The sequence below is a fragment of the Oncorhynchus tshawytscha genome, linkage group LG19 (genome assembly GCF_018296145.1).
Source record: "Oncorhynchus tshawytscha isolate Ot180627B linkage group LG19, Otsh_v2.0, whole genome shotgun sequence".
Lineage (NCBI taxonomy): Eukaryota > Metazoa > Chordata > Actinopteri > Salmoniformes > Salmonidae > Oncorhynchus > Oncorhynchus tshawytscha.
The window spans coordinates 52,553,358-52,576,356 of record NC_056447.1 but is presented as its reverse complement, the minus strand read 5'-3'; the positions used below and the strand labels follow the sequence as shown (position 1 = coordinate 52,576,356).

The following is a 22,999-nucleotide window of genomic DNA, read 5'->3' as shown; positions in this document are numbered from 1 at the left end:
TCTCTAGTGAGTGCAGCCTGTCCTCTCTCCTCTCTAGTGAGTGCAGCCTGTCCTCTCTCCTCTCTAGTGAGTGCAGCCTGTCCTCTCTCCTCTCTAGTGAGTGCAGCCTGTCCTCTCTCCTCTCTAGTGAGTGCATCCTGTCCTCTCCTCTAGTGAGTACAGCCTGTCCTCTCTCCTCTCTAGTGAGTTCAGCCTGTCCTCTCTCCTCTCTAGTGAGTGCATCCTGTCCTCTCCTCTAGTGAGTACAGCCTGTCCTCTCTCCTCTCTAGTGAGTTCAGCCTGTCCTCTCTCCTCTCTAGTGAGTGCAGCCTGTCCTCTCTCCTCTCTAGTGAGTGCAGCCTGTCCTCTCTCCTCTCTAGTGAGTGCAGCCTGTCCTTTCTCCTCTCTAGTGAGTGCATCCTGTCCTCTCCTCTAGTGAGTACAGCCTGTCCTCTCTCCTCTCTAGTGAGTTCAGCCTGTCCTCGCTCCTCTCTAGTGAGTTCAGCCTGTCCTCTCTCCTCTCTAGTGAGAGCAGCCTGTCCTCTCCTCTCTAGTGAGTGCACCCTGTCCTCTCCTCTCTAGCGAGTGCATCCTGTACTCTCCTCTCTAGTGAGTGCAGCCTGTCCTCTCTCCTCTCTAGTGAGTTCAGCCTGTCCTCTCCTCTCTAGTGGACCCTGTCCTCTCCTCTCTAGTGGACCCTGTCCTCTCCTCTCTAGTGGACCCTGTCCTCTCCTTTCTAGTGAGTGCAGCCTGTCCTCTCCTCTCTAGTGGACCCTGTCCTCTCCTCTCTAGTGGACCCTGTCCTCTCCTCTCTAGTGGACCCTGTCCTCTGTCTGATATACAGTATCGTGTCTCTCTGTCCTCTGTGTTCTTTCTGAGGGCTCGTGTCTCTGTCCTCTGTTCTTTCTGAGGGATCATGTCTCTCTGTCCTCTGTGTTCTTTCTGAGGTCTCGTGTCTCTCTGTCCTCTGTGTTCTTTCTGAGGTCTCGTGTCTCTCTGTCCTCTGTGTTCTTTCTGAGGTCTCGTGTCTCTCTGTCCTCTGTGTTCTTTCTGAGGTCTCGTGTCTCTCTGTCCTCTGTGTTCTTTCTGAGGTCTAGTGTAGCCTACTGTAGTTAAAGGATGAGCCCTCTACTTCTCTAAAGGCAAGCCAGACAGTGTGCATCCCAAATCACACCCTATAGCCTAAAGTGCACTACCTGGACCCTGGTCAAAAGCAGTGGACTACATAGGGGAAAGAGTGCACTTTGGGACCCACTCTGTGCCTTTTGAAGAGGCTAGCTCATCAGCACATTTCGCCCTCGGAAGCCCAAGAGCTGTCGGCCCGGGAATTGGATTCACGGGGAGAAGAATTAAAGTTTTATAAAGTGGTTTCCTAGGGCAGGAGACTGGTCTCTATGAGTATGGGTTCTGACTGTAGATTCAAACAGTACTTTGAGATCACAGCTAGTCTGCTCCTCTGTACACTGTATCACTCTGAGACTTTGTAGGTTGAGCCCGTTTTTTCTTCCAGACATTGACTGTCTATTTCCAGACATCGACTGTCTTTTCCAGACACTGACTGTCTTCTTTCAGACATCAACCATCTTTCCAGACACGGACTGTCTTTTCCCGACATCGACTGTCTTTCCAGACATTGACTGTCTATTTCCAGACATTGACTGTCTATTTCCAGACATTGACCGTCTATTTCCAGACACTGACTGTCTATTTCCAGACATTGACTGTCTTTTCCAGACATTGGCTGTCTATTTCCAGACATTGACTGTCTTTCCCAGACATTGACTGTCTTTTCCAGACATTGACTGTCTTTTCCAGACATTGACTATCTTTTCCAGACATTGACTCTCTATTTCCAGACATTGACTGTCTATTTCCAGACATTGACTATCTTTTCCTGACATTGACTGTCTATTTCCAGGCATTGACTGTCTATTTCCAGACATTGACTATCTTTTCCAGACATTGACTGTCTATTTCCAGACATTGACTTTCTTTTCCAGACATTGACTGTCTATTTCCAGACATCGACTGTCTTTTCCAGACATTGACTGTCTTCTTTCAGACATCAACCGTCTTTCCAGACACGGACTGTCTTTTCCCGACATCGACTGTCTTTCCAGACATTGACTGTCTATTTCCAGACATTGACCGTCTATTTCCAGACATTGACTGTCTATTTCCAGACATTGACTGTCTTTTCCAGACATTGGCTGTCTATTTCCAGACATTGACTGTCTTTCCCAGACATTGACTGTCTTTTCCAGACATTGGCTGTCTTTTCCAGACATTGACTATCTTTTTCAGACATTGACTCTCTATTTCCAGACATTGACTGTCTATTTCCAGACATTGACTATCTTTTCCTGACATTGACTGTCTATTTCCAGGCATTGACTGTCTATTTCCAGACATTGACTATCTTTTCCAGACATTGACTGTCTATTTCCAGACATTGACTATCTTTTCCAGACATTGACTGTCTTTTCCAGACATTGACTATCTATTTCCAGACATCGACTGTCTTTTCCAGACACTGACTGTCTTCTTTCAGACATCAACCGTCTTTCCAGACACCGACTGTCTTTTCCCGACATCGACTGTCTTTCCAGACATTGACTGTCTATTTCCAGACATTGACTGTCTATTTCCAGACATTGGCTGTCTATTTCCAGACATTGACTGACTGTCTTTTCCAGACATTGACTGTCTATTTCCAGACATTGACTGTCTTTCCCAGACATTGGCTGTCTTTTCCAGACATTGGCTGTCTTTTCCAGACATTGACTGTCTTTTCCAGACATTGACTATCTTTTCCAGACATTGACTCTCTATTTCCAGACATTGACTGTCTATTTCCAGACATTGACTATCTTTTCCTGACATTGACTGTCTATTTCCAGGCATTGACTGTCTATTTCCAGACATTGACTACCTTTTCCAGACATTGACTGTCTATTTCCAGACATTGACTATCTTTTCCAGACATTGACTGTCTTTTCCAGACATTGACTATCTTTTCCAGACATCGACTGTCTTTTCCAGACACTGACTGTCTTCTTTCAGACATCAACCGTCTTTCCAGACACTGACTGTCTTTTCCCGACATCGACTGTCTTTCCAGACATTGACTGTCTATTTCCAGACATTGACTGTCTATTTCCAGACATTGACTGTCTATTTCCAGACATTGACTGTCTATTTCCAGACATTGACTGTCTATTTCCAGACATTGACTGTCTATTTCCAGACATTGACTGTCTTTCCCAGACATTGACTGTCTTTTCCAGACATTGACTATCTTTTCCTGACATTGACTGTCTATTTCCAGGCATTGACTGTCAATTTCCAGACATTGACTATCTTTTCCAGACATTGACTGTCTATTTCCAGACATTGACTATATTTTCCAGACATTGACTGTCTTTTCCAGACATTGACTATCTTTTCCAGACATTGACTGTCTTTTCCAGACATTGACTATCTTTTCCAGACATTGACTGTCTTTCCCAGACATTGACTGTCTTTTCCAGACATTGACTGTCTTTTCCAGACATTGACCATCTTTTCCAGACATTGACTATCTTTTACAGACATTGACTATCTTTTACAGACATTGACTATCTTTTACAGACATTGACTGTCTTTTTCCAGGCATTGACTATCTATTTCCAGGCATTGACTGTCTATTTCCAGGCATTGACTATCTTTTCCAGACATTGACTGTCTTTTCCTGACATTGACTGTCTTCTCCAGACATTGACTGTCTATTTCCAGACATTGACTGTCTATTTCCAGACATTGACTGTCAATTTCCAGACATTGACTATCTTTTCCAGACATTGACTGTCTATTTCCAGACATTGACTATCTTTTCCAGACATTGACTGTCTTTTCCAGACATTGACTATCTTTTCCAGACATTGACTGTCTTTTCCAGACATTGACTATCTTTTCCAGACATTGACTGTCTTTCCCAGACATTGACTGTCTTTTCCAGACATTGACTGTCTTTTCCAGACATTGACCATCTTTTCCAGACATTGACTATCTTTTACAGACATTGACTATCTTTTACAGACATTGACTGTCTTTTTCCAGGCATTGACTGTCTATTTCCAGGCATTGACTATCTTTTCCAGACATTGACTGTCTTTTCCAGACATTGACTGTCTTCTCCAGACATTGACTGTCTATTTCCAGACATTGACTGTCTTTTCCCGACATTGACTGTCTTTTCCAGACATTGACTATCTTTTCCAGACATTGACTGTCTATTTCCAGACATTGACTGTCTATTTCCAGACATTGACTGTCTATTGCTGACATCGACTGTCTTTCCCAGACATTGACTGTCTATTTCCAGACATTGACTGTCTATTTCCAGACATTGACTCTCTATTTCCAGACATTGACTGTCTATTGCTGACATCGACTGTCTTTCCCAGACATTGACTGTCTATTTTCAAACATTGACTGTCTTTTGCTGAACATTGACTGACTTTCCAGACATTGACTGTCTATTTCCAGGCATTGACTGTCTATTTCCAGGCATTGACTGTCTTTCCCAGACATTGACTGTCTTTTCCAGACATTGACTGTCTTTTCCAGACATTGACTATCTTTTCCAGATATTGACTGTCTATTTCCGGACATTGACTGTCATAGGTTCCTTCACATACTCTAGTTTTGTTTGCTTCACCGTCGTGTTTGTTCATTCCTTTGTAACAGGACTCACGCACACCCCAATCTAACCATGTCTGAGTCGCAGTGCCTCTCATGTGTACCCGTCTCTATCTATGCTTCAGAACACACAGTTGCTCGGTTACCATTAAGTAGATTCAATCCGGACCACGGGAGATCCACGTCACAGCGCAATGGACATTTTAAAGGTAATTTCCGATTGATCTGACTTATGTTTACCGTGAATGCAGTTTCTACGAACAAGGAAACATTGCCTTTAAAAAGGGAGACTGCCCCACTATTGAATCAGTGGGACAGTCGCTTGGAGAACTCACAGTTGTGTCTGACGGTGTCTGTGTGTCTCCTGCAGGAGTCTGAGTGGACACTGTGGATCTCCACGCGTACGAAGGGGTCCAGGGCCTTGCCGCTCCGCGGAACAGGCAGGTTGGAGCCACTGATAACCTTCACACAAGGGACAGGGACAGAGACATGAGCTGTTAGTGTTTTTCCCTCTGAACACCATTAATTCTGTCTCTGTAAACCCAGAGACGGTTGAACCCAGCATGCCATGGCGTAAGACAGACATACATACAGACAGACACAGGTGGTAGACAGACAGACAGGTGGTAGACACAGACAGACAGACAGACAGACAGATAGACAGGTAGGTGGTAGACAGACAGACAGACAGACAGGTGGTAGACAGACAGACAGACAGACAGACAGACAGACAGACAGACAGACAGACAGACAGACAGACAGACAGACAGACAGACAGACAGACAGACAGACAGACAGACAGACAGACAGACAGGTGGTAGACAGGCAGACAGACAGACAGAGAGGTGGTAGACAGACAGACAGACAGACAGGTGGTAGACAGACAGACAGACAGACAGGTGGTAGACAGACAGACAGACAGACAGACAGACAGACAGACAGACAGACAGACAGACAGACAGACAGACAGACAGACAGACAGACAGACAGACAGACAGACAGACAGACAGACAGACAGGTGGTAGACAGACATTGGAATTTCAGTTTCCTTACTGAATTCCAAATTAATTTTTTTCTCATTGCTTTTCAATGAGGATGTAAATGTTCCAATCCGATGGGGTGTGTGTTCTTCTGCCTGCCTCGGGGCCTGGTGCCAGGGATTCATCAGCACTAGGAGTGGGCATGGGGGAGAGAACCGAGTGAGCGAGGGAAGGAGGGAGGAAGGGAGGAGGGAAGTAGAAGTGTAATTACACCAGTCTGGCAGGCTTATCTGTAGTCCACTCTCTCCTCTTCTCTCGTCCCTATGCCCAACCCTGATCAAAGACAAACCTGCATGCAGTTATCTGGGTATGCCTGCCTGGCACCGATGGATCCGCCTCACCCAGGAAACATGAAGTCAATGACCCCCCCTCCCCTCCCCCAACTGCCTCATAGTGGTGCTATAGGTATTGTGAGGTTTGATCATCAGTCCAGTGATTACCAGGCTAGTGTTACATGTGTCGGACTGAACATCAGTTAAATCACTTGTGTGATGGACTGATCCATGACTCATTGATTTAGGGTAAGGGGGAACTATGCATGACTATGGGGTTTCTGGGGGGTTATGGTAGTTACACACAATCCCAAATCTCACTCAGATTGGGTCAGTGAAGTCCATTCTTCTGCTCAAGGAAACCAATTGCTAGGAAATAGATTGGTAAAACAGTATACCAAATAGATTGGTAAAACAGTATACCAAATAGATTGGTAAAAGAGTATACCAAATAGATTGGTAAAACAGTATACCAAATAGATTGGTAAAACAGTATACCAAATAAATTGGTAAAAGAGTATACCAAATAGATTGGTAAAAGAGTGTACCAAATAGATTGGTAAAACAGTATACCAAATAGATTGGTAAAACAGTATACCAAATAGATTGGTAAAACAGTATACCAAATAGATTGGTAAAACAGTATACCAAATAGATTGGTAAAACAGTATACCAAATAGATTGGTAAAACAGTATACCAAATAGATTGGTAAAACAGTATACCAAATAGATTGGTAAAACAGTATACCAAATAGATTGGTAAAACAGTATACCAAATAGATTGGTAAAACAGTATACCAAAAAGTATACCAAATAGATTGGTAAAACAGTATACCAAATAGATTGGTAAAACAGTATACCAAATAAATTGGTAAAACAGTATACCAAATAGATTGGTAAAACAGTATACCAAATAGATTGGTAAAACAGTATACCAAATAGATTGGTAAAACAGTATACCAAATAGATTGGTAAAACAGTATACCAAATAGATTGGTAAAACAGTATACCAAATAGATTGGTAAAACAGTATACCAAATAGATTGGTAAAACAGTATACCAAATAGATTGGTAAAACAGTATACCAAATAGATTGGTAAAACAGTATACCAAATAGATTGGTAAAACAGTATACCAAATAGATTGGTAAAACAGTATACCAAATAGATTGGTAAAACAGTATACCAAATAGGTCCATAGAGTTGAAAAGGAAGCAGCGTTATTTTCTTACCTCTTCTAGTTGAATTATTCAATACAGCAGCATACCTATTTATAAGTGAACATTATTCTATTTATAAATCTGATTCCACTGGACTTGAAAGCTCTGCAGGGCTTTCTAGGAGGCTTTCCCTTGAGTGGAGTAGCAGACCTGAAGCACAGGATGTTGATACATAAAGGTGCTTTTTTCCCCCCTCTGATAAGAGAATACATGTATTTTTCATGCGCAGGGGGAGTCTAGTTTAGTCTACTGAAGCAATAAGGCCCGAGGGGGTATGGCATATGGCTAATATATACCACGGTTAAAGGGCTGTTCTTACTCACAACGCAATGCAGAGTGCCTGGATTTACAGCCCTTAGCTGTGGTTAATTTGCCTTATACCACAAACCCCCAGAGGTGCCTTATTGCTATTATAAACTGGTTAACAACGTAATTACAACAGTAAACAGGTCATTCTACGTCATACCCGTGGTATATTGTCTGTTATAAACTGGGTGGTTTGAGCCCCGAATGCTGATTGGCTGACAGCCAATCAATAAGTGCATTGAGGACGTCGTCCCCACAGTGACTGTACTTACATACCCCAACCAGAAGCCATGGATTACAGGCAACATCCTCACTGAGCTAAAGGGTAGAGCTGCCGCTTTCAAGGTAGCTTATAAGAAATCCTGCTATGCCCTGCGACGAACCATCAAACAGGCAAAGCATCAATACAGGGCAAAGATTGAATCATACTACACCGGCTCTGACGCTCATCGAATGTGGCAGGGCTTGCAAATCATTATGGACTACAAAGGGAAGCACAGCTGCGAGCTGCCCAGTGACACGAGCCTACCAGACGAGCTAAATTACTTCTATGCTCGCTTCGAGGCAAGCAACACTGAGGCATGCATGAGAGCATCAGCTGTTCTGGAGGACTGTGTGATCACGCTCTCCGTAGCCGATGTGAGTAAGACCTTTAAACAGGTCAACATACACAAGGCTGCGGGGCCAGACGGACTACCCAGACGTGTGCTCCGGGCATGTGCTGACCAACTGGCAGGTGTCTTCACTGACATTTTCAACATGTCCCTGATTGAGTCTGTAATACCAATATGTTTCAAGCAGACCACCATAGTCCCTGTGCCCAAGAACACAAAGGCAACCTGCCTAAATGACTACAGACCCGTAGCACTCACGTCCATAGCCATGAAGTGCTTTGAAAGGCTGGTAATGGCTCACATTAACACCATTATCCCAGAAACCCTAGACCCACTCCAATTTGCATACCGCCCAAACAGATCCACAGATGACGCAATCTTTATTGCACTCCACACTGCCCTTTCCCACCTGGACAAAAGGAACACCTATGTGAGAATGCTGTTCATTGACTACAGCTTAGCGTTCAACACCATATTGCCCTCAAATCTCAACACTAAACTAAGGATCCTGGGACTAAACACCTCCCTCTGCAACTTGATCCTGGACTTCCTGACGGGCCGCCCCCAGGAAGTGAGGGTAGGTAACAACACATCTGCCACGCTGATCCTCAACATGGGGTCCCCATAGGGGTGCGTGCTCAGTCCCCTCCTGTACTCTCTGTTCACCCACAACTGCATGGCCAAGCATGACTCCAACACCATCATTAAGTTTGCAGACAACACAACAGTGGTAGGCCTGACCACCGACAACGACGTGACAGCCTATAGGGAGGAGGTCAGAGACCTGGTCGTTTGGTGCCAGGACAACAACCTCTCCCTCAACATAACCAAGACTAAGGAGATGATTGTGGACTACAGGAAAACGTTAGCCTCTATATAGCCTCTCTACTGTATATAGCCTCTCTACTGTATATAGCCTCTCTACTGTATATAGCCTCTCTACTGTATATAGCCTTCCTAATGTTATTTTCACTGTCTTTTTACTGTTGTTTTATTTCTTTACTTACCTGTTGTTCACCTAATACCTTTTTCGCACTATTGGTTATAGCCTGTAAGTAAGCATGTCACTGTAAGGTCTACCTACACCTGTTGTATTTGGCATGTCACTGTAAGGTCTACCTACACCTGTTGTATTTGGCATGTCACTGTAAGGTCTACCTACACCTGTTGTATTTGGCATGTCACTGTAAGGTCTACCTACACCTGTTGTATTTGGCATGTCACTGTAAGGTCTACCTACACCTGTTGTATTTGGCATGTCACTGTAAGGTCTACCTACACCTGTTGTATTTGGCATGTCACTGTAAGGTCTACCTACACCTGTTGTATTTGGCATGTCACTGTAAGGTCTACCTACACCTGTTGTATTTGGCATGTCACTGTAAGGTCTACCTACACCTGTTGTATTTGGCATGTCACTGTAAGGTCTACCTACACCTGTTGTATTTGGCATGTCACTGTAAGGTCTACCTACACCTGTTGTATTTGGCATGTCACTGTAAGGTCTACCTACACCTGTTGTATTTGGCATGTCACTGTAAGGTCTACCTACACCTGTTGTATTTGGCGCACGTGACAAATAAACTTTGATTTGAGTGTATTTGGAATGCAATCCACTGCGCTTGGCCTTTGAGTGTATTTGGAATGGTACCGTGTCTTGTAAATAAAACCCACAAGCATCTCTCTTTCTCGTGCACTGGAGCAGCTTGTTTACATATACAGTACAAAAAAAGGACAGCGTTTAATTGGAGTCTGTAGAGTATTCTCCTTGAGTCTGCTAATGTAGACTGGGCGGCCAGAGCGTGATGACTAACAAACTGAAACTGGTCTTTGACTTCCCAGAGATAATGTGTTTTTAGTCTATCTATGTTGCTGTGGAAGTGGATGTGGTAACGTAACCCCAAAAAGTTATAGAGGTAGAGACGCAGTAGGTTGGAGGTAGAGACGCAGTAGGTTAGAGGTAGTGACGCAAGTAAGTTAGAGGTAGAGACGCAGTAGGTTAGAGGTAGCGACGCAAGTAAGTTAGAGGTAGAGACGCAATAAGTTAGAGGTAGAGACGCAGTAGGTTGGAGGTAGAGACGCAAGTAGGTTAGAGGTAGAGACGCAGTAGGTTAGAGGTAGAGACACAGTAGGTTAGAGGTAGAGACGCAGTAGGTTAGAGGTAGAGACGCAGTAGGTTAGAGGTAGAGACGCAGTAGGTTAGAGGTAGAGACGCAGTAGGTTAGAGGTAGAGACGCAGTAGGTTAGAGGTAGAGACGCAGTAGGTTAGAGGTAGAGACGCAGTAGGTTGGAGGTAGAGACGCAGTAGGTTAGAGGTAGCGACGCAAGTAAGTTAGAGGTAGAGACGCAGTAGGTTAGAGGTAGCGACGCAAGTAAGTTAGAGGTAGAGACGCAATAAGTTAGAGGTAGAGACGCAAGTAGGTTAGAGGTAGAGACGCAGTAGGTTAGAGGTAGAGACGCAGTAGGTTAGAGGTAGAGACGCAGTAGGTTAGAGATAAATGTTCCAGATAGGATGGACACCCCCTCCCCGCACCCCCTCCCACACAACACCCCCTCCCCACACTCCCCCTCCCACACAACACCCCCTCCCCACACACCCCCTCCAACACAACACCCCCCCCCCCACCCACTCCCACAGAACCCCTCCCACACACCCCCACCCTCCCCACACACCCCTCCCACACAACACTCCCCCCCACACACCCCCTCCCACAGAACACCCCCTCCCACACACCCCCTCCCCACACACCCCCTCCCACAGAACACCCCCCACACATCCCCCCTCCCCACACATCCCCTCCCACACAACACTCCCTCCCCTCCCCCACATTCCTCCCCTCCCCACTCACACACCCACATCCTTGCATCACACAGTTCTAGTACCTTCAGCAGTAGGTGTGCCGGCTTCAGGTTGTGACGGTAACTGTTTGGATTAAAGCCCCACTGATTGGTTCTGAGGAAGAGGGGTTTGAGGACGTAACCACAACCACCGTTGTCCTGGAAACGCCCGTTGTTCAGGTCCATGGGCAGGCCCAACGACTGGAAGTTCAGAGCCACTGTAAAGAAGAGTCCAGATGACACAATGTCAGCATTGCCACACGGGCACAGACAAGACCAGACAGATTACATTCTCCAGCCCTCCGTCAACCTAGATTAGACTGGGATTGGACTACGAGACACAAATCTAAACATTCAATGTATTTCCTTACAGTTCAACATTACCAAGCACAGCCAGGGGTCTTTGAATATAGTTTGATTTGTTTATTGAAAAGTTGTGTTTTGTTTTATGTCAAATAGAATGACAAAGGTGATTCATCTCCTTCTGCCTTCAAGCAATTAAAATGATGTTGTCATCAATCTCAGTCTTACCAAAGAAACAAAGTTGTCATGAAAGGAATACGAAGTGAATGTCTGTGCCATAAATACATTTCATTTTTGCAAAAGTTTTTTTGTGTGACTATTCTCAAATGTAACGTCAAGTTTATTTTTCATAATGAATGAATTGAAGATCGTATTGACTCAAGCTCTCACATTTAAACACAGCAAGAAAGAATGATCCAAGCGGTCCAAAGACCATTACATTCTAATTTACATTCCAGGAAGTTTTGGTGTGAACATGGAGCTCATTCAAAAAAAATTCTGTCCACCTACCCATCTGTGAGCCCACATTCCAGAACCCCTGAGGGTTGTAGTTGGAGGACAGGGTTCTAGAGGCTGCTGGGTAGATCCTGGTGATGAACACCATGTTGTGCTGGACGAAATCTGGAGCTGAGAGATGAGAACATGTGTTTTTTTGTACATTTCTCTGGATACGATGGGACTGCTATATGAACTAAAATGACACGAGGAGAAGTAACTTCTAGTCATGTGATGCTAATGAAGTTACCATGTACTTTCCTAGTCTCCTCGTGTCATTTTAGTTCATATAGCAGTCCCATCGTACAAATGCTTATCCTGATTAAATTGGTATTACTCGTTCAGGGACAGGGTGTCCTTGCAGCATTATACATAGACTCTGTGCTTTAAAAAAAATGCCACATCAAGGAGCCATTATAGCAAGAGGCTGATAATGGCTGTTGAGTGAAATCCATCACAACTCATCTGTCACTGCGTCATTCCCCTCCACTCTATCTCCGTAGCACAATGACCTGTTTACTGATTGTGCTTTGAATTCGAATCTCAACAGTCTCTTTTCATTCAAATCTCAATAGACTTGTTTCATTCCAATTCTCAACCGTCTTTTTTTCCCCTTTTCACTAACAGTATGAATATGAGACACTCAAACTCCTGTTTTTACTGCGGCCTGTGTTCAACACTTGATACTTGCAAATGTGGTCCCCCCCCCTCTCCCCCATGTGCAGTTTGAAACACTAATTTGGTAAGTCGTCCAAGGTACAAAACCTGAGGTCTTGACCAGCTTGTGAGCCTTCTTCTCCCCCAGAGAGGTATTTTCATAGTACTGCTGGTGTTCTCTGGCATGGCTGAAGCTGTGGAACTTCACTGACTTGGTGTAGACCACCAGGTTAGATAGAGACTCAGCAACTACTGCTGCCTTCTTCCTCTTTGAGAGAGAGAGAGAGAGAGAGACAAATTGCGAGAGAGAGAACAATAAACACATTAAGGTTGTGACTAGGGTTAGGGTTGAGCTGGCGAGTGGAAATTAAACTCTAGGGTTAGGATTAAGGTTAGGGACAGGACAACCTCACTGACCCTGCTTTAGTGCGAGTGTTTATAGGGAGATGTACAGGTCAAGTTTATCCGTGTCCTCTAATCTAATATACCAGTGTATGACTTACTTTCTTCCGTTTCAATTTGGAATGGTGCTTTGTTTTGAGATTAGGCTCCTCTTCCTCATCATCATCGTCATCCTCTTCCTCACTGTCTTCCCCCTCTGAGTCTCTCTCTCTCCTGTCCTCTGAGTCTCTCTCCCTCCTGTCCTCTGAGTCTCTCTCCCTCCTGTCCTCTGAGTCTCTCTCCCTCCTGTCCTCTGTCTCTGACTCACTCTGAGGACTGAGCTTTTTGTTCTTAATCAGGATTTTATATTTCAGCTCCTGTCAACCCAGAGACATAATCCACATATCTGATCTGTCTCGGCGGTAAAGAGACAGTCAAGAAAAACGTTTCAGAAAGAAAATGTTTTAAGTTTCCGGCTCCAGTGGCAGGCGTTGATATGCGTAGCCTTATCGTGGCTTTCTTTTGCCCGACTATCAATTAATGGACTTGTTTTCTACCGATTGTAAATAGTGAACACCATGTTAAGGTGTGGGACATTCACTGTATGACAAGAAAAAACAAGCAGGTCTATTTCACTGCAGCAGATGGTATAACCTGGTATAACCTGGTATAACCTGGCCATCCACAATTCACCTGAAGCTGGAACCGGAGAGGGAGGGCTGGGGGCTAGGGAGGGGGAACCGGAGAGGGAGGGCTGGGGGCTAGGGAGGGGGAACCGGAGAGGGAGGGCTGGGGGACTAGGGAGGGGGAACCGGAGAGGGAGGGCTGGGGGACTAGGGAGGGGGAACCGGAGAGGGAGGGCTGGGGGCTAGGGAGGGGGAACCGGAGAGGGAGGGCTGGGGGCTAGGGAGGGGGAACCGGAGAGGGAGGGCTGGGGGACTAGGGAGGGGGAACCGGAGAGGGAGGGCTGGGGGCTAGGGAGGGGGAGCCGGAGAGGGAGGGCTGGGGGACTAGGGAGGGGGAGCCGGAGAGGGAGGGCTGGGGGCTAGGGAGGGGGAACCGGAGAGGGAGGGCTGGGGGCTAGGGAGGGGGAGCCGGAGAGGGAGGGCTGGGGGCTAGGGAGGGGGAGCCGGAGAGGGAGGGCTGGGGGACTAGGGAGGGGGAGCCGGAGAGGGAGGGCTGGGGGCTAGGGAGGGGGAACTGGAGAGGGAGAGCTGGAGGTTAGGGAGGGGGGAACTGGAGAGGGAGGGCTGATTGTTTACTGGGAGGGGTTTCTGGGTGGGAAAGGACCGATGGTTTCTCTGTGGGTCCTGCTTTAAGTTTAATTCATGGGTTTATCAACACAAAATGTTTTTTGCAAGGTAAGTTGACTGAGAACACATTCTCATTTACAGCAATAACCTTTGTAATAGTTACAGGGGAGAGGAGGGATGAATGAGCCAATTGTAAGCTGAAGATGATTAAGGTGACCATGGTCAGATTGGGAATTTAGTCAGGACACCAGGGTTAACACCCCTACTCTTACAATAGTGCCATGGGATCTTTAGTGATCACAGAGAGTCAGGACACCTGTTTAACACTCAACCTGAAAGATCGCATCCTACACAGGGCAAAGTCCCCAATCGCTGCCCTGGGATATTTTTTTTAGACCAGAGGAATGAGTGCCTCCTACTGGCCCTCCAACACCACTTCCAGCAGCATCTGGTCTCCCATCCAGGGACTGACCAGGACCAACCCTGCTTAGCATCAGAAGCCAGCAGTGTGATACAGGGTGGTACGCTGCTGACTAATAATAACAATGACATCATTAATATAACATTCCTTTTTTTGAAAAACAATTTTGCAACGCTAGCTATTCTCTCTTGGAATTTGAAAGGACTAAATTGCCTTACCAAACGTTCCAGCTGTCTTGATATTCTAACAAGAAACCATATTGATACAGCAATGCCCCGGGGTAAGGTAGAGATGTATTTCTAGTGGGGGGCAGGTAGAGATGTATTTCTAGTGGGGGGGGCAGGTAGAGATGTGTTTCTAGTGGGGGGCAGGTAGAGATGTATTTCTAGTGGGGGGTGTGGGGGGCAGGTAGAGATGTGTTTCTAGTGGGGGGCAGGTAGAGATGTGTTTCTAGTGGGGGGGGCAGGTAGATATGTGTTTCTAGTGGGGGGCAGGTAGAGATGTGCTTCTAGTGGGGGGCAGGTAGAGATGTGTTTCTAGTGGGGGGCAGGTAGAGATGTATTTCTGTGGGGGGGCAGGTAGAGATGTGTTTCTAGTGGGGGGGGCAGGTAGAGATGTGTTTCTAGTGGGAGGGTGTGGGGGGCCAGGTAGAGATGTGTTTCTAGTGGGAGGGTGTGGGGGGCAGGTAGAGATGTATTTCTAGTGGGGGGACAGGTAGAGATGTATTTCTAGTGGGGGGCAGGTAGAGATGTATTTCTAGTGGGAGGGTGTGGGGGGAGCAGGTAGAGATGTGTTTCTAATGGGGGCAGGTAGAGATGTATTTCTAGTGGGGGGCAGGTAGAGATGTGTTTCTAGTGGGAGGGTGTGGGGGCAGGTAGAGATGTGTTTCTAGTGGGGGGCAGGTAGAGATGTGTTTCTAGTGGGAGGGTGTGGGGGGGGCAGGTAGAGATGTGTTTCTAGTGGTGGGGGGCAGGTAGAGATGTGTTTCTAGTGGGGGGCAGGTAGAGATGTGTTTCTAGTGGGGGGCAGGTAGAGATGTATTTCTAGTGGGGGGCAGGTAGAGATGTGTTTCTAGTGGGGGGTGTGGGGGGCAGGTAGAGATGTGTTTGTAGTGGGGGGCAGGTAGAGATGTGTTTCTAGTGGGAGGGTGTGGGGGGCAGGTAGAGATGTGTTTCTAGTGGGGGGGGGTAGAGATGTGTTTCTAGTGGGGGGCAGGTAGAGATGTGTTTCTAGTGGGGGGCAGGTAGAGATGTGTTTCTAGTGGGGGGACAGGTAGAGATGTGTTTCTAGTGGGGGGAAGGTAGAGATGTGTTTCTAGTGGGAGGGTGTGGGGGGCAGGTAGAGATGTGTTTCTAGTGGGGGGCAGGTAGAGATGTGTTTCTAGTGGGGGGCAGGTAGAGATGTATTTCTAGTGGGGGGCAGGTAGAGATGTATTTCTAGTGGGGGGCAGGTAGAGATGTATTTCTAGTGGGGGGCAGGTAGAGATGTATTTCTAGTGGGGGGCAGGTAGAGATGTATTTCTAGTGGGGGGTGTGGGGGGCAGGTAGAGATGTGTTTCTAGTGGGGGGCAGGTAGAGATGTATTTCTAGTGGGGGGCAGGTAGAGATGTGTTTCTAGTGGGGGGGCAGGTAGATATGTGTTTCTAGTGGGGGGCAGGTAGAGATGTGCTTCTAGTGGGGGGCAGGTAGAGATGTGATTCTAGTGGGGGGCAGGTAGAGATGTATTTCTGTGGGGGGGCAGGTAGAGATGTGTTTCTAGTGGGGGGGCAGGTAGAGATGTGTTTCTAGTGGGAGGGTGTGGGGGGAGGTAGAGATGTGTTTCTAGTGGGAGGGTGTGGGGGGCAGGTAGAGATGTATTTCTAGTGGGGGGGCAGGTAGAGATGTATTTCTAGTGGGGGGCAGGTAGAGATGTATTTCTAGTGGGGGGGGCAGGTAGAGATGTATTTCTAGTGGGAGGGTGTGGGGGGGAGCAGGTAGAGATGTGTTTCTAATGGGGGGCAGGTAGAGATGTATTTCTAGTGGGGGTGCAGGTAGAGATGTTTTTATAGTGGGGGGCAGGTAGAGATGTGTTTGTAGTGGGGGGGTGTTTAAAATGTTTAAATAACACCTCACAACACTACAAGACAGTAGTAGAATTACTTATAATCTATTAAACTTTAGGAAAAAAAAATAACTTTAGGAGCAACAGCAAGATAGTTGGTTTAATTCCCAGGACCACCCGTATGTAAAATGTATGCACACTTGACTATAAAGTCGCTTTGGATAAAAGCATCTGCTAAATTGCATATTATATATTATTATATATTATTAACTTTACTTAATACTCTGGATAAATCTTTCTGCCACGCCCATTGTTGAATGTCTTTGTCAATACAGGGTTTATAATGTGTCACATTTTCTTACCAATAGTATTAAGTCAAATATTATGTATAAATCGTTGAGTTCATATCCCCACACAGTCAGTCAACAACACACACGTAGCGATGGTAGAATGGGAACCAACAGCTCAATATCACAGAACTCTGGTTTCACTGGATGAGCAGCAATGTGTTGAGAGTTAAGAAACGGTGGTTTGGTATTTTTCAAAAGCCATCTTGGTTCCATAACAATATACAAACAACGCAGGGCGGAACTAAAAATAAATGATATCCTTAAAAGCATCCAAAGCCGAAATCAATACAAATGGGATAGTGGAATCTTCTCCACCAGTAAATAGCCTCACATACCTTTCACTTAGAATTTGATACCTTTCAAATCCATGTGGTTACTTACGACAATCCTTCCTCAAACATTCTCAAATCAAATTTTATTTGTCACATACACATGGTTATCAGATCAGTTAATAATGCGAGTGTAGCGAAATGCTTGTGCTTCTAGTTCCGACAATGCGGTAATAACCCACGTGTAATCTAGCTAACAATTCCAAAACTACTACCTTATACACAGTGTAAGGGGATAAAGAATATGTACATAAAGATATATGAATGAGTGATGGTACAGAGCGGCATAGGTAACATGACACTGCCTTTGAAAATAATTTTACTTTTTCCACCTTTTGTTATTTTACAGCCTTATTCAAAGATATATTAAACTGTTTTTACCCTCATTAATCTACACACAATACCCCATAATGACATCACAATACCCCATCATGACATCACAATACCCCATAATGACATCACAATACCCCATTTGTCAGAGATTACAGGCTCAAGTATTTTTTGGGTATGACGCTACAAGCTTGAAACACGTGTATTTGGGGAGTTTCTCACATTCTTCTCTGCAGATCCTCTCAAGCTCTGTCAGGTTGGATGGGGAGCGTCGCTGCACAGATATTTTCAGGTCTCCCCAGAGATGTTAGATCGGGTTCAAATCCAGGCTCTGGCTGGGCCACTAAAGGACATTCAGAGACTTGTCCTGAAGCCACTCCTGCGTTGTCTTGGCTGTGTGCTTAGGGTCGTTGTCCTGTTGGAAGTTGAACCTTCGCCCCAGTCTGAGGTCCTGCGCGCTCTGGAGCAGATTATCATCAAGGATCTCTCTGTACTTTGCTCCGTTCATCTTTGCCTCGATCCTGACTAGTCTCCCAGTCCCTGCCACTGAAAAACATCCCCACAGCATGATGCTGCCACCACCATGCTTCACCGTAGGGATGGTGCCAGGCTTCCTCCAGACATGACACTTGGCATTTAGGCCAAAGAGTTCAATCTTGGTTTCATCAGACCAGAGAATCTTGTTTCTCATGGTCTGAGAGTCTTTAGGTGCCTTTTGGCAAACTCCAAGTGGGCTGTCATGTGCCTTTTACTGAGGAGTGGCTTCCGTGTGGACACTCTACCATAAAGGCCTGATTGGTGGAGTGCTGCAGAGATGGTTGTTCTTCTGGAAGGTTCTCCAGGTTCTCCCATCATTTTTGGTAACCTTCCCCAGATCTGTGCCTCAACACTATCCTGTCTCGGAGCTCTACGGACAATTCCTTTGACCTCATGGCTTGGTTTTTACTCTGAAATGCACTGTGGGACCTTATTGTGATAGGTGTGTGTCTTTCCAAATCATGTCCAATCAATTTCCTTTACCACAGGTGGACTCGAATCAAGTTGAAGAAACATCTCAAGGATCATCAATGGAAACAGGATGCACCTGAGCTCAATTTCGAGTCTCATAGTAAAGGGTCTGAATACTTATGCAAATAAGGCATTTCTGTTTTTTATTTTATTTTATACATTTGCTAAAATGTATTAAAAAAAAACGTTTTTACTCATTATGCAGTATTGCGTGTAGATTGCTGATGATTTTTTTATTAATTTAATACGTTTTAGAATATGGCTGTAACGTGACAAAATGTGGAAAAAGTCAAGGGGTGTGAATACATTCTGAAAGCGCTGTTAATAAGATAATATAATATTGTCTCAGGGGAAGTTGGCCTTGACCCCACTCTCCGAGGGTGAAGAAAACAAAAAAAATCTTGTTCACACACTTGTATACATGTGTGGAACAGGACAAAAATAAACACCCACTAAATTACTATTAGTATTACTATTACTATTATTATTACTATTAGTATTATAATTACTATTACTATTACAATTCGTATTATTATTATTACTATTATTACTATTACCATTATTACTATTAGTATTAGTATTAGTATTACTATTAGTATTATAATTACTATGACTATTTGTCACGCCCTGGTCTTAGTATTTTGTGTTTTCTTTATTTAGTTAGTCAGGCGAGGGTGTGACATGGGTTTATTTTGTGGTGTGTATTTGTATTGGGGTTTTAGTGGGTATTAAGATTGTGGCTTAGTAGGGTTGTCTAGAAAAGTCTATGGTTGCCTGAGGCGGTTCTCAATCAGAGGCAGGTGATTATCGTTGTCTCTGATTGGGAACAATATTTAGGCAGCCATATTCTTTGAGTGTTTCGTGGGTGATTGTTCCGGTCTCTGTGTTAGTTGTCACCAGATAGGCTGTATAGGTTTTCACATTCCGTTTGTTCTTTTTGTATTGTATTGTTCGTATTTCATCGTCATTAAAGATGTATCGATTTAACCACGCTGCATTTTGGTCCGACTCTCCTTCGACGGAAGAAAACCGTAACACTATTACTATTAGTATTATTACTGTTATTACTATTACTATTATTACTATTAGTATTACTATTACTATAAGTATTACTATTAGTATTATTACTATAAGTATTACTATTAGTATTATTACTATTAATATTACTACTATTACTATTAGTATTACTATTAGTATTATTACTATTAGTATTATTACTATTAGTATTATTACTATTAGTATTATTACTATTAGTGTTATAATTATTATTACTATTAGTATTATTACTATTAGTATTACTATTAGTATTATTACTATTAGTATTATTACTATTAGTATTATAATTATTATTACTATTAGTATTACTATCGCTATTATTATTACTATTAGTATTACTATTACTATTAGTATTACTAGTACCATTAGTATTATAATTACTATTAGTACTATTAATATTCTTATTACTATTAGTATTACTATTACTATTAGTATTATAATTATTATTACTATTAGTATTACTATCACTATTATTATTACTATTAGTATTACTATTACTATTAGTATTATAATTATTATTACTATTAGTATTACTATCACTATTATTATTACTATTAGTATTACTATTATTATTACTATTAATATTACTATTACCATTAGTATTATAATTACTATTATTACTATTAGTATTAGTATTACTATTATTATTACTATTAGTATTATTACTCTTACTATTTTTACTATTAGTATTAGTATTACTATTATTACTATTAGTATTATTATTACTATTAGTATTACTATTAGTATTACTATTGGTATTACTATAAGTACTATACCATAGAGCAGCTATCATGCAGGCTACATTTCACCTTTCAGTCATTCAGCAGACACTCTCATCCAGAGCTACTTACAGTTAGATGAGTTAGTCAGATGAGTTAGTTAGATGAGTTAGTTAGATTAGTTCGTTAGATGAGTTAGTTAGATGAGTTAGTTAGGTAAGTTAGTCAGATGAGTTAGTTAGATGAGTTAGTCAGATGAGTTAGTTAGATGAGTTAGTCAGATGAGTTAGTTAGATTAGTTAGTTAGACTCGTTTTGACTACATTTCATGTGAGGCAGAGTGATTTAGTAACATGATCATTTGTGTGTAATAATAGTATATACAGTCGTGGCCAAAAGTTTTGAGAATTACACAAATCTTAATTTTCACAAAGTCTGCTGCCTCAGTTTGTATGATGGCAATTTGCATATACTCCAGAATGCTATGAACAGTGATCAGATGAATTGCAAAGTCCCTCTTTTCCATGCAAATGAACTGAATCCCCCCAAAACATTTTCACTGTATTCTAGCCCTGCCACAACAGGACTAGCTGACATCATGTCAGTGATTCTCTCGTTAACACATGTGGGGGGGTTGATGAGAACAAGGCTGGAGATCACTCTGTCATGCTGATTGAGTTCGAATAACAGACTGGAAGCTTCAAAAGGAGGGTGGTGCTTGGAATCATTGTTCTTCCTCTGTCAGCCATGGTTACCTAAAAGGAAACACGTGCCGTCATCATTGCTTTGCACAAAAAGGGCTTCACAGGCAAGGATATTGCTGCCAGTAAGTTTGCACCTAAATCAACCATTTATCGGATCATCAAGAACTTCACGGAGAGTGGTTCAATTGTTGTGAAGAAGGCTTCAGGGCGCCCAAGAAAGTCCAGCAAGTGCCAGGACCGTCTCCTAAAGTTGATTCAGCTGCGGGATCGGGGCACCACCAGTACAGAGCTTGCTCAGGAATGGCAGCAGGCAGGTGTGAGTGCATCTGCACGCACAGTGAGGCGAAGACTTTTGGAGGATAGCCTGGAAGGGCAGCAAAGAAGCCACTTCTCTCCAGGAAAAACATCAGAGACAGACTGATATTCTGCAAAAGGTACAGGGATAGGACTGCTGAGGACTGGGGTAAAGTCATTTTCTCTGATGAATCCCCTATCCGATTGTTTGGGGCATCCGTAAAGCTTGTCCGGAGAAGACAAGGTGAGCGCTACCATGTCATGCCAACAGTAAAGCATCCTGAGACCATTCATGTGTGGGGTTGTTTCTTAGCCAAGGGAGTGGGCTCTCTAACAATTTTTGCCTAAGAACACAGCCATGAATAAAGAATGCTACCAACACATCCTCCGATAGCAACTTCTCCCAACCTTCCAGGAACAGTTGGTGACAAACAATGCCTTTTCCAGCATGATGGAGCAGCTTGCCATAAGGCAAAAGTGATAACTAAGTGGCTCGGGGAACAAAACATAGATATTTTGGGTCCATGACCAGAAAACTCCCCAGACCTTAATCCCATTGAGAACTTGTGGTCAATCCTCAAGAGACGGGTGGACAAACAAAAACCCGCAAATTCGGACAAACTCCAAGCATTGATTATACAAGAATGGGCTGCCATCAGTCAGGATGTGTGCCAGAAGTTAATTGATAGCATGCCAGGGTGGACTGCAGAGGTCTTGAAAAAGAAGGGTCAACACTGCAAATATGGACTCTTTGCATCAAGTTCATGTAATTGTCAATAAAAGCTTTTGACACTTATGAAATGCTTATAATTATACTTCAGATTCCATAGTAACATTTGACAATAATATCTAAAGACACTTGAAGCAGCAAACTTTGTGAAAATTAATATTTGTGTCATTCTCAAAAATTTTGGCCACGACTGTATGTTGTGACACCACATATGCTAGGACTGGCTTTCCGTACATGACTGTCTGTCACTAGAAGTACGGCTCATCTAAGATCACATGATGACTGAGTGACCGTGTATGAGTAGGGGCTGAGAACTCAATTCAAATCAAGATCGAGCTCTACACCCATTCAAACTTGTGCATTCCACTTAATTATATTATTATATATTCCTCAAAAGACGTAAAAATGTATAATTGATATGTACATCAAATCATATTCTCCCACAGTCATGTATAATAACCATCTATAACTTGTTTAAGTAAATCTATATAACACACACACACATATAAACACGCACAAACACACACACACACACACACACAAACATATACACACACAAACATAAACACACACATAAACACACACACACACGCACAAACACACACACACAAACACACACAAACACACACAAACATATACACACACATAAACACACACAAACACGCACACACACGTGCACACACACACACATGCAAAACCTCTGTCCTCTAATCAGACAGTCATCACCAGCAAGCAGCCTGTGCCAGTTTCCTTCCTACCCTATCAGACAGTCATCACCAGCAGCAGCCTGTGCCAGTCTCCTTCCTACTCTACCAGACAGTCATCACCAGCAGCAGCCTGTGCCAGTCTCATTCCTACCCTATCAGACAGTCATCACCAGCAGCAGCCTGTGACAGTCTCATTCCTACCCTATCAGACAGTCATCACCAGCAGCAGCCTGTGCCAGTCTCATTCCTGCCCTATCAGACCGTCATCACCAGCA

At 43.9% G+C, this 22,999-nt stretch overlaps 1 protein-coding gene across 1 annotated transcript in view; it reads right to left on the bottom strand.

Annotated features, from left to right (window-relative positions):
• The window catches only part of LOC112220510 (1-phosphatidylinositol 4,5-bisphosphate phosphodiesterase zeta-1-like), a 47,888-nt gene that overhangs the window by 10,633 nt on the left and 14,256 nt on the right, over positions 1–22,999 (bottom strand). The window contains exons 5-10 of the mRNA XM_042301866.1: positions 13,113–13,161; positions 12,903–13,025; positions 12,512–12,652; positions 11,762–11,878; positions 10,994–11,166; positions 4,995–5,121 (exon numbers count right to left, since the gene is read on the bottom strand). Of these exons, the coding sequence (XP_042157800.1) occupies positions 4,995–5,121; positions 10,994–11,166; positions 11,762–11,878; positions 12,512–12,652; positions 12,903–13,025; positions 13,113–13,161 (730 nt within the window). The remainder of the gene's footprint in view (positions 1–4,994; positions 5,122–10,993; positions 11,167–11,761; positions 11,879–12,511; positions 12,653–12,902; positions 13,026–13,112; positions 13,162–22,999) is intronic.